This window comes from Triticum urartu, chromosome 7A, assembly GCF_056163025.1.
Source record: "Triticum urartu cultivar PI428250 chromosome 7A, HENAU_Tu73, whole genome shotgun sequence".
Lineage (NCBI taxonomy): Eukaryota > Viridiplantae > Streptophyta > Magnoliopsida > Poales > Poaceae > Triticum > Triticum urartu.
Genome location: NC_141879.1, coordinates 748,002,288 through 748,013,583, shown reverse-complemented (window position 1 = coordinate 748,013,583; position 11,296 = coordinate 748,002,288). Strand labels below are relative to the sequence as shown.

At 44.8% G+C, this 11,296-nt stretch overlaps 1 protein-coding gene across 1 annotated transcript; it reads right to left on the bottom strand.

Annotated features, from left to right (window-relative positions):
• Window positions 1-1,938: 1,938 nt before the first annotated feature.
• LOC147962742 (uncharacterized) lies at window positions 1,939-3,062 on the bottom strand. The gene is made up of 3 exons (XM_087532430.1): window positions 2,784-3,062; window positions 2,588-2,686; window positions 1,939-2,199 (listed from the first exon to the last, which is right to left on the bottom strand). The coding sequence occupies exons 1-3, from the start codon at window positions 3,060-3,062 to the stop codon at window positions 1,939-1,941; spliced, it is 639 nt and encodes a 212-aa protein (XP_087388556.1).
• Between the last annotated feature and the right edge of the window lie 8,234 nt (window positions 3,063-11,296).

Below are 11,296 nucleotides of genomic sequence, written 5' to 3'. Positions count from 1 at the left end.
TCAACTACCTCCTACATACAAATATCTATGTCAACTTGATGGGCATAATTTTTCATAAACACGAAATGCAATGAATAGTTTTAAAAGAGAATATACCACATCTGCATCATAACCCGGACGAGGGCCGACGGGGACGGATATCAAAACCATGGCACTATGTATAACAAACAACGTATGGGTAAGATAATCATACGAGTAACTATATATCCATATAACACAAACATCAATTTTTTATATAAAACTTCATGAACAAGAGGCTCACCACAAGGTGGTGCCAGTGACGGGACGTTACGAGCGATCGACGGTGGTTACGACGGAGATTTAGAAGGTACTAAGTAAACCACACCTACATATGCAAACTAAGTGTTATTTTTGACCTCAAATTGCATGTAAATGAAATACTAGCACACATATATAATTCCTCCCAAATTACTAAACTCAAAAATCAATCACTATATAAAGCATTTCACGAGCTAATCTAGCAATGAGAGATGAAAGGACAAAGTTGCTAACCTTTGTGATCATTTGAATGGATGGGGGCCTTCAAATCTTGACAAATTTTGGGCAAAATGTGTGATGAGCTTGAGAGGAAGAGGGAAAGAACAGAGAGGAGAGGGGAAAGGGGAAGAACAGAGCGAGCTCGGGTGGACGAAGGGTCTATGTAGGACGACCTTTAGTACCGGTTCGTGATACGACCCGGTACTAAAGGTGCTGGAGGGGCCCCGGACTGACAACATCCTGCCACCACTCACTTTAGTACCGGTTTGTTGGACGAACCGGTGCTAAAGGTTCGCCACGAACTGGTACTAATGAGAGCGGACAGCTAGCCGTTGGAACCGGCACTAATGCACACATTAGAGCCAGCTCAAATTCAAACCGGCACTAATGTGCTTCACGTTTGACCCTTTTTCTACTAGTGCAATAAGGCGCTATAGCTAACTGTTAGTAGTAGCGCGGTCTGTACCCGCGCTACTACATGTTTCATCACCCCCCTGGCTTCCTACCCCGTTTCAGCTTCAATAAACAGCAATTTCCAGATAGTAGGTACTACTAGATATCAATTTCATAAAGCATTATAGGTAGGGATGGCAATGGGGACAATCCCCTATGGGGATACATACAACATCCCCATCCCCATCTATTCCCTATCATCTCATCCTCATCCCCATTTACATGACTGGGGATGAAATTTCCCCATACCCATGCCCCACTGGGAACGGGGCCCCATTATGGTCCCCATCCCCATAAACAAATACTCATATACATAATATGGCACCCTATAATCAACATACATACATGGTGTTGTCCTTGTCCTACTAATGCCTATCTAGCTCGTATTGACTTCTTGGTCATGGTGGCAGCTGAGGTGAGGATGTGAGATAGGTTTAAGGTTTTTTCAGTGCTTTTTTTTGTTTTCACAAGTTTGTTTGTGAATATTTTATGGTTGACCGCAGTATCATAGTTACTAACCGGGTCCCCGATGGGTATTGGGTCTGGGGAATACGATATCATCCCCATCCCCGTTGTACCCTATGGGGAATAAAATAGTTTGGTAAATATCCCCATGGGGATGTTTTTCGCCCATCCCCACCCCCTAATAGATGAAATCCCCACGGGTTTGGCGGGTATGGGGCCCCGTTGCCATCCCTAATTATAGGTACTAGGTAGTACTCCCTCCGTTCCAAATTACTCGTCGTGGTTTTAGTTCAAATTTGAACTAAAACCACGATGAGTAATTTGGGACGGAGGGAGTACTAGATAATAATTTCATATATACTCAACATGTATCCTCAAGCAGTACAAGGTGATATCGCCGACGATCATCATATGTAGTTCTAGATAATATCGACGACGATCATCATACGTAGTTCTACATGATATCGACGACGATCATCATATGTAGTTCTAGATGATATAGCCACACACACATATGTAGTTCTAGATGATATCGACGACGATCATCATCCTCAAGCCTGGGCGGTGGGTGTTCCTGATAGTAATTAGGATGGTCTGTCCAACACGAAGATTCTTGCCAATGAGGAATCTCTTCCACCCAACCGAGTTTAAGTGTGTGCGACTGTCTGTGTACATGCGGTAAGTACAGGTGGTGACGGAGCCTCTTGCAGTAAGGTGTAGTCCAGCTGAGCCTTCTTCATTATGCTCGATGCAACAACTCACAGATAGGTTCTTTGGCAATTTCTGAATAAGGAAAACATATCAATTAATAAATAGCCTTGCACATACTCTTGCAAATATATTTCTAGTAAGTTTAGATTTCTACACTACCAAAAGACACAGTACTACGCATTTGTACTAACTAATCATGAATTCTACTAATAAGTATATATGGATTATCTACACTATTAATAGTTCCTTGGATTCTACACTAATAAGAGCATGTGATCAGACTCTATAGTAAAGCATATCATCGACTAGATTCCACAAAGCATATCATTGGACTCTACACTAAGCATATCATCGGATTCACTAAGCATATCATCGATTAATTTGCATTTGTAAGTATAACAATAAAGCATATATATATATATATATCATAAAATTACTACAGGCAGTACGTATAACATACCATTTCATGCCGATCGACCATGGTACTTGTAAGGTGGGTCATGAATGGCACCCCGACAAAGTCATCACGTGGCGGAATTATGTCCCATAGGTTGCACACCTCCTCCTCGATCGACCATGGTACTTGTAAGGCGGGTCACGAATGGCACCCCGACAAAGTCATCACGTGGCGGAATTATGTCCCATAGGTTGCACACCTCCTCCTCGCTCAGCCTCATTCTTTGAGCTATGATGGCTTCATGAAGTGGGTTCTCATCATCTTCATTGAGTGGGTCCTCATTATCTTCATCATCTTCGTCATCTTCATCATTTTCGTCATCTTCCACTAGGTTGAGATAAATGACAGCCAACTTGGGTCTTTGTGCTCTGAAGGAGAAGCCGATCAACTCACCACCAGTAATACGCATGTGGGCAAGGAAACAGGCCCATCCATCTCCTCCAATCTGCGAAATATTGCGTCCTTTCTCGACCTCCATAGTGTACGGCCCCCCAGCAGCCTCAAATGTCACAGTGTATCCTGTCAGCTTGTTGAATTTCAACTTCACATTGCATGGGACGATCCGTGTAAAAAGCAAAATGACAAAATGCAGTAATGCCAACACTAAAAATAAAATAGTTGTTGCATTTCATCTAATTTCTTACCGCCGCATGACGAAAAATCGACTGGAAGTAGATGCCGAACAACTTGCACTAGTAGAAAATAGGGCTATGGTCCAGGCCGGCTCAGCCCATTAGTCCCGGTTCAGTGTAGAACCGGGACCAATGTGGGCATTGGTCTCGGTTCGTGAGCCCAGGGGGCCGCCCGGGCCACGTGGGCCATTGGTCCCGGTTCGTCTGGACCTTTTGGTCCCGGTTGGTGGGATGAACCGGGACCAATGGGCCTCGCTCCTGGCCCACCACCATTGGTCCCGGTTGGTGGCTTGAACCGGGACCAAAGGCTCCCCTTTAGTCTCGATTCATGCCACCAACCGGGACCAATGAGGTGCCTATATATACCCCCTCGCGCAAGAGCAGAGCACAGTGCTCTGTTTTTTCTGGCCGAGGGGGAGAGGGCTTTGTGGTGCTCTAGCTCACCTCCTATGCACATGAGGTGTTCGATGGAATGCCCGAGCCACACTACTTAAGCTTTCTCCTCTCGAAGCTCGACCTCCAAGCTCCATTTTCCTCGAGATTTGTCTAGATTTAGCGGTCCGTCACGCCCCGTCCCCGTATTCACCGCCGTCGATCACCCGCGCCGATCTCATCACCGACACCACCGTGGTGAGCCTCTTGTTCTTATCTTCTTTCTGAAAGGAAAAATATTCTTACTTGTATGTTTAGATAGATACTTGTATCATTTTCTTACATTTATTATTGCATCTTATATAGTGCGATGGTTTTGGTATCCGCCCCCGTCGGCCCTCGTCCTGTCTATGATTCGGATTTGGTATGTATATTATCTTTATAACTATTGGTTCATTTATTTTTATGAAAATTATGCCGACCAACGTGACATAGATTTTATTTATCTAGGATGTATGTGAATCAGAAATGCCAACCGACCCTATTGTCGAGAGGTTAAATTTAGTTGAAGAAGAAAACAATTTGTTGAAGGAAAAAATAAAAAAATTGAGGAGGAGAAGATGATATTGGAGTTGCATGTTGCGGATGTCGTCGATGATCACAAGATCAAGATGGATGCAATGCGCTTGAAGATTAGAAAGATTAGAAAATATGCCATTCATACCGAGGCTTGGTATCATTATGCCGTTGGATCAATTGTTACCTTGGTTGCGATTATGATCGCATTTGTTTTCGCATTGAAATGTTTTACATAGTTTCAATGTATGGTTTAATTAATTAGATGCTCTGGAGAGCTATATGTTGTTAGATGAGAACTATGTATGCACTTTGGTTTTAATGTGATGATGAACTTCTATTAATTTGGACACTTAATTATATATAATGCACGCAGATGAACCGGCAATGGATGTACGGTGACAGACACACCCGCGAGTACATTAAGGGCGTGCATGAGTTTCTCGATGCGGCTGAGGCAAACAAGCAGAATGGTTTTATGTGTTGTCCATGCACTGAATGTGGGAATACGAGGTCTTACTCTAACCGGAAAATCCTTCACTCCCACCTGCTTTACAAGGGTTTCATGCCACACTATAATGTTTGGACGAGGCACGGAGAAATAGGGGTTATGATGGAAGACGGTGAAGAAGAAGAGTACGATGACAACTATGTGCCCCCTGAATACGGTGATGCTGCAACGGGGGGAGCTGGTGAAGATCAAGGGGAACCAGACGATGTGCCCAATGATGCTGCCACGGGTGAAGCTGCTGAAGATCAAGAGGAACCAGACGATGTGCCCGATGATGATGTCTCCGCCGGGTCATTGTCAATGGAAGGACGCAATGCATTAGTCAAAAGGAGAAGCTGAAGTTCGATCGCATGTTAGAGGATCACAAAAAAGGGTTATACCCCAATTGCGAAGATGGCAACACAAAGCTCGGTACCGTACTGGAATTGCTGCAGTGGAAGGCAGAGAATGCTGTGGCTGACAAAGTATTTGAGAAGCTACTGAAAATATTGAAGAAGAAGCTTCCAAAGGATAACGAATTGCCCGACAGTACATACGCAGCAAAGAAGGTCGTATGCCCTCTAGGATTGGAGGTGGAGAAGATACATGCATGCCCTAATGACTGCATCCTCTACCGCGGTGCATACAAGAATCTGAACGCATGCCCGGTATGCGGTGCGTTGCGGTATAAGATCAGACGAGATGACCCTGGTGATGTTGACGGTGAGCCCCCCAGGAAGAGGGTTCCTGCGAAGGTGATGTGGTATGCTCCTATAATACCACGGTTGAAACTTCTGTTCAGAAACGAAGAGCATGCCAAGTTGATGCGATGGCACAGTGAGAACCGAAAGAAATATGGGTAGTTGAGAGCACCCGCTGACGGGTCGCAGTGGAGAAAAATCGAGAGAAAGTACTGGGATGAGTTTGCAAAGGACCCAAGGAATGTATGGTTTGCTTTAAGCACGGATGGCATTAATCCTTTCGGGGAGCAGAGCAGCAATCACAGCACCTGGCCCGTGACTCTATGTATGTATAACCTTCCTCCTTGGATGTGCATGAAGCGGAAGTTCATTATGATGCCAGTTCTCATCCAAGGCCCTAAGCAACCCGGCAACGAAATTGATGTGTACCTAAGGCCATTAGTTGAAGAACTTTTACAGCTGTGGAATGGAAACGGTGTACGTACGTGGGATGAGCACAGACAGGAGGAATTTAACCTTAAGGTGTTGCTGTTCGTGACCATCAACGATTGGCCCGCTCTCAGTAACCTTTCAGGACAGACAAACAAAGGATACCACGCATGCACGCACTGTTTAGATGACACTGAAAGTATATACCTAGACAAATGCAGGAAGAATGTGTACTTGGGCCATCGTCGATTTCTTCCGACCAACCATCAATGTCGAAAGAAAGGCAAGCATTTCAAAGGCGAGGCAGATCACCGGAAGAAGCCCGCCATGCGCACCGGTGATCACGTGCTTGCTATGGTCAATGATTTACACTACGTAATCTTTGGAAAGGGTCCCGGTGGACTAGCTATTCTGAATGACGCTGAGGGACACGCAGCCATGTGGAAGAAGAAATCTATATTTTGGGACCTACCCTACTGGAAAGACCTAGAGGTCCGCTCCTCAATCGACGTGATGCACGTGACGAAGAACCTTTGCGTGAACCTGCTAGGCTTCTTGGGCGTGTATGGGAAGACAAAAGATACACCTGAGGCACGAGAGGACCTGCAACGTTTACATGAAAAAGACGGCATGCCTCCGAAGCAGTATAAAGGTCCTGCCAGCTACGCTCTTACGAAAGAAGAGAAAGAAATCTTCTTTGAATGCCTGCTCAGTATGAAGGTCATGACTGGCTTCTCTTCGAATATAAAGGGAATAATAAATATGCCAGAGAGAAAGTTTCAGAACCTAAAGTCTCATGACTGCCACGTGATTATGACGCAACTGCTTTCGGTTGCATTGAGGGGGCTTCTATCAGAAAACGTCCGATTAGCCATTGTGAAGCTATGTGCATTCCTCAATGCAATCTCTCAGAAGAAGATCGATCCAGAAATCGCACCAAGGCTAAGGAGTGATGTGGCACAATGTCTTGTCAGTTTCGAGCTGGTGTTCCCACCATCCTTCTTCAATATCATGACGCACGTCCTAGTTCATCTAGTCGACGAGATTGTCATCCTGGGGCCCGTATTTCTACACAATATGTTCCCCTTTGAGAGGTTCATGGGAGTCCTAAAGAAATATGTCCGTAACCGCGCTAGGCCAGAAGGAAGCATCTCCATGGGCCATCAAACAGAGGATGTTATCGGGTTTTGTGTTGACTTCATTCCTGGCCTTAACAAGATAGGTCTCCCTAAATCGCGGTATGAGGGGAGACTGACTGGAAAAGGCACTCTTGGAAGAGACTCAATAATATGCAGGGACGGATATTATTGGTCTCAAGCACACTACACAGTTCTACAGAACTCTACCTTGGTGACCCCGTATGTCAATGAACACAAGAACAGTCTGCGCTCCAAACACCCGGAGCAGTGCGACGACTGGATTACATGTGAACATATCAGGACTTTCAGCAGTTGGTTGGAAACACGTCTCAGAGGTGACAACACTGTTTGTGATGAGTTGTACTTGTTGTCCAGGGGACCATCTTTGACTGTATTGACTTACAAAGGATACGAGATAAATGGGAATACATTTTACACGATCGCCCAAGATCAAAAGAGCGCCAACCAAAACAGCGGTGTCTGCTTTGATGCAGCAACCGAGAGCGGAAAGGACACATATTATGGTTACAGAGTGGACATATGGGAACTTGACTACGGACCTGATTTTAAGGTCCCTTTATTTAAGTGCAAATGGGTCAATCTGTTAGGCGGCGGGGTACAGGTAGACCCAAAGTACGGAATGACAACAGTGGATCTGAAAAATCTTGGGTACACTGACGAACCGTTCGTCCTAGCCAATGATGTGGCACAGGTTATCTATGTGAAGGACATGTCTACCAAACCGAGAAAAAGAAAATATAAGGAAGCGAATACATCATACGATGAGCCAAAGCGCCACATAGTTCTTTCAGGAAAAAGGGACATCCTGGGAGTGGACGGCAAGACAAACATGTCTGAAGATTATGAAAAGTTTCATGAAATTCCTCCCTTCAATGTCAAGGCTGACCCAAGCATCCTGATAAACAATGAAGATTATCCATGGTTACGACGCAATAAGCAAATGACACAAGCGAAGAAAAAGTGAAGACTTTCTCCCGCAACTATTATGATGATACCATGCCAAATTTGTAACAGACGAACATGCTACCATTGTCCGTTTTGTACATGCACATGCTATGTGGGTGAAATTATGATACCATCCCAACTTTCAACTTTTTCAGAGTTCATTTGAAATGCTTTCATGTCTTATGGTTTGAAACTTTGATACTTCGAAAGTGATTGTCCATTTTGTACACGAAGTGCATCAAGTTTTTGTCGTAACCCTCTCTACTTTTTGGAACATGCTATGTGGGTGAAATGATGATACCATGCCAACTTTCAACCTTTTCAGAGTTCATTTTGAAATGCTTTCCAATTTCAGAGTCATTTAGCTCAAAGAATGAATTAATAGCAAACAGAATAAACTACAAAACTTTTATGACAATAAAAACAATCAATTAAAATATTATGTTATGATCAACTAAAATAAAACTATAATATTCTTCAATAGCAAAAAGAATATAATTTTTGTGACCTAAAATCAAACTATAAGTATTTAATTGTAAGTATAAATAAAAAATAAATAGCAAAGAAGAAAAAATTTCTAATTTTATAGTAAAGTTATTCATAAACTAGTGATTCACACAAATTTTGAAAAATTCAAATTTAAACTATTTAAAATTTAAAACTAATGGCACTAACAGAAAGTTTATAATTTTTTTGACCTAAAAGTAAAAAAAATCACTAAAAAACTGTAAGTATTTAGTTGTAAGTAGAAATAAAAAATAAATAGAAAAAAATTTCTATTTTTATAGTAAAGTTATTCATAAACTAGTGATTCACACAAATTTTTAAAAATTCAAATTTAAACTATTTAAAATTTAAAACTAATGGCACTAACAGAAAGTTTATAATTTTTGTGACCTAAAAGCAAAAAGAAATCACTAAAAAACTGTAAGTATTTAGTTTTAAGTAGAAATAAAAAAAATAAAAAACCAAAAAAAATATAGAAATAAAAAAGAAAAAACCAAAAAATGCCTCCTACTGGGCCTCCACGGCCTGAATACGACTAGAAGCCCTACATGGGCCAGGATTCAGGCCCGCAGAAGGCCCAATAGGCCCACAGGCAGTAGCAAGTTTAGGCCCGAAAGCCTGCATTAGAGAGGAGCTCGAATGGGTAGGAACACCAGCGCTTATAAACCAGTGCCGGCGCCCTTCAGCTAGCGATGTGGGACTAAACTTTTGGGCTCAGGGCAGCAGAGGCCATTGGTCCCGGTTGGTGGCACTAACCGGGACTAAAGGGGGCATTGGTCCCGGTTCGTGGCACCAACCGTGACCAATGCTCCCCTTTAGTCCCGGTTGGTGCCACCAACCGGGACCAAAGGCCGCCGCTTCCTGCCCTTTGGGCTGCCGAAAATTGGCCTTTGGTCCCGGTTGGTGGCACCAACCGGGACTAATGCACACCTTTGGTCCCGGTTGCTGCCACGAACTGGGACTAAAGGCTCTGCTATATAAGCCCACACTTTGCAAATTTTCACCAACTGCTCCATTCCCCATCGCCGACGCCGCCAGGCTACTCGTCCTCCTCGTCGCCGTCGCCGCGCCCTGCCCCGTCGCCGTCGCTGCGCCCTGCCCCATCGCCGTCGCCGCGCCCTGTCGCTGTCGTCATCGTCGCGCCCTCCTTCCCGTCGCCGGCCGCCCTGCCCCGAGCTCGCTGCCGTCCGCGCGCCCTGCCCCGAGCCCCGCCTCCTCGATCGTCCCCGTCGCCGTGTGCCGCCCCGAGCCCGCGGCCGTCCCCGTCGCCGTGTGCCACCCCGAGCCCGTCGTCCCCATCGCCGTGTGCCGCCCCAAGCCCGCGGCCGTCCCCGTCGCCGTGTGCCACCCCGAGCCCGTCGTCCCCGAGACCCGCGCACGCCGTCCCCGAGCCCGCCGTCCTCCTTCCCGTCGCTGGCCTCCTCTCCCCGTCGCCGCCCGCCCCAAGTGAGCTCCCCCCTTTCCCATCCCCGTCGCCGACGATGCCACCCATTGCCGCCGCTGCTCTCCTGTTCATATATGCAAAAGTTACATTTTTAGAAAATCATCTATATATGTTCAGAAAAGTTCATATGAATGTGGCTATGTATGTGTATATGAATGTTCAGAAAAGTTTATATGAATGTTCAGAAAAGTTCTATATGTATGTGTGGCTATGTATGTGTATGTGGCTATGTGTATGTGTGGCTATATATGTTCAGAAAAGTTCGAACATGAGAGGGGGGATGATAGATGATGATGAGGGGGGGGAGGGGGGACGTCGGACATTCATGAGAGAGTCGGGGAATAAGGGGAAGAAGAGGGAGAAGAAGAGGGGGTCGAGAGGGCGTCTAGGGTCGCCGAGAGGGGAGAGGAAGACGAGGAGAAATTAATAAGAAGAAGAAAAAAGAAGAAAAAGAAGAGGAGAAGAAGAAAGGAATAGAGGAGAAGAAGAGAAAAATAGAATATATATTCTATTTTCTCTTTTCTCCTCTATTTCTTTCTTCTTCTCCTCTTTTTCTTCTTCTTTTTTTTCTTCGACACGTGGGGGGGGGGTCGAGAACGCCGGACATTCATGAGAAAGGCGAGGAAGAAGGGGAAGAAGAGGGAGAAGAAGAGGAAGTCTTCTCCTCTATTCTTTCTTCTCTTTTTTTTTCTTCTTCTTCTTCCTCTTTATTTTATCGGGAACGAGGGTCGTCGAGAGGTCGAGGAGCGGTAGAGGAGAAACCCTAAATAAAGAGGAAGAAGAAGAAGAAAAATAAGAGGAGAAGAAAGAATAGAGGAGAAGAAAGAAAAATAAATAGAAAGTATCTTCTCCTCTATTCTTTCTTCTCCTCTTATTTTTCTTCTTCTTCCACTTTTTTTATCAGGAACGAGGGTCGTCGAGGGACATAGATGTAGTGTCGTCGTTGTCGATATATACCCCCTCCCGATAGCTTACTATGATTAGGTAGCTAGTTCTACGTTTGGCACTAATATATCCATCTGTCATGTTTGAATAATAATTGCCATGTTGTAAATATTTGTAGAAACTATGGACACCGCCCTAGACGAAGCAACAAAAGAAGCGTTGTTGAGGGACATAATCGCAGAAGGAAGTGATGCCATCTCGTTGTGTCTCAATGAAACCGATGGTCTGGAAGGAGAGGGTGAACAAGCTGGCTACGGTGACCTAATGCCGGTGCAAGAAGAAGAACATGAGGACGGCTCCGGTGACCCAATGTCGGTGCAAGAAGGAGACCGTGATGACGGCTCCGGTGACCGAACCGAGTCCGGCCAGGTATATATATTAGTTAAGCCTATGCTGACTAGCTGATTGATGCATTCATTGTTTTGGTATGTACACATATTAATTAAGTCTTTGTTCTTTTTTCTAGCCCTCCGAATCGAGCACAACTTCGGTAAAGAGACGAGGCCCGAAG

What these genes read in the sequence shown, in the direction of transcription:
- LOC147962742 (XM_087532430.1), bottom strand. Translation starts at nt 3,062, where the DNA reads ATGGAGGTCGAGAAAGGACGCAATATTTCGCAGATTGGAGGAGATGGA. An exon ending in TGAGGCTGAGCGAGGAGGAG is followed by an intron (nt 2,687 to 2,783) that starts GTGTGCAACCTA and finishes ATCGAGGAGGAG; the next exon opens with GTGTGCAACCTATGGGACAT. An exon ending in TGGTCGATCGGCATGAAATG is followed by an intron (nt 2,200 to 2,587) that starts GTATGTTATACG and finishes TTCCTTATTCAG; the next exon opens with AAATTGCCAAAGAACCTATC.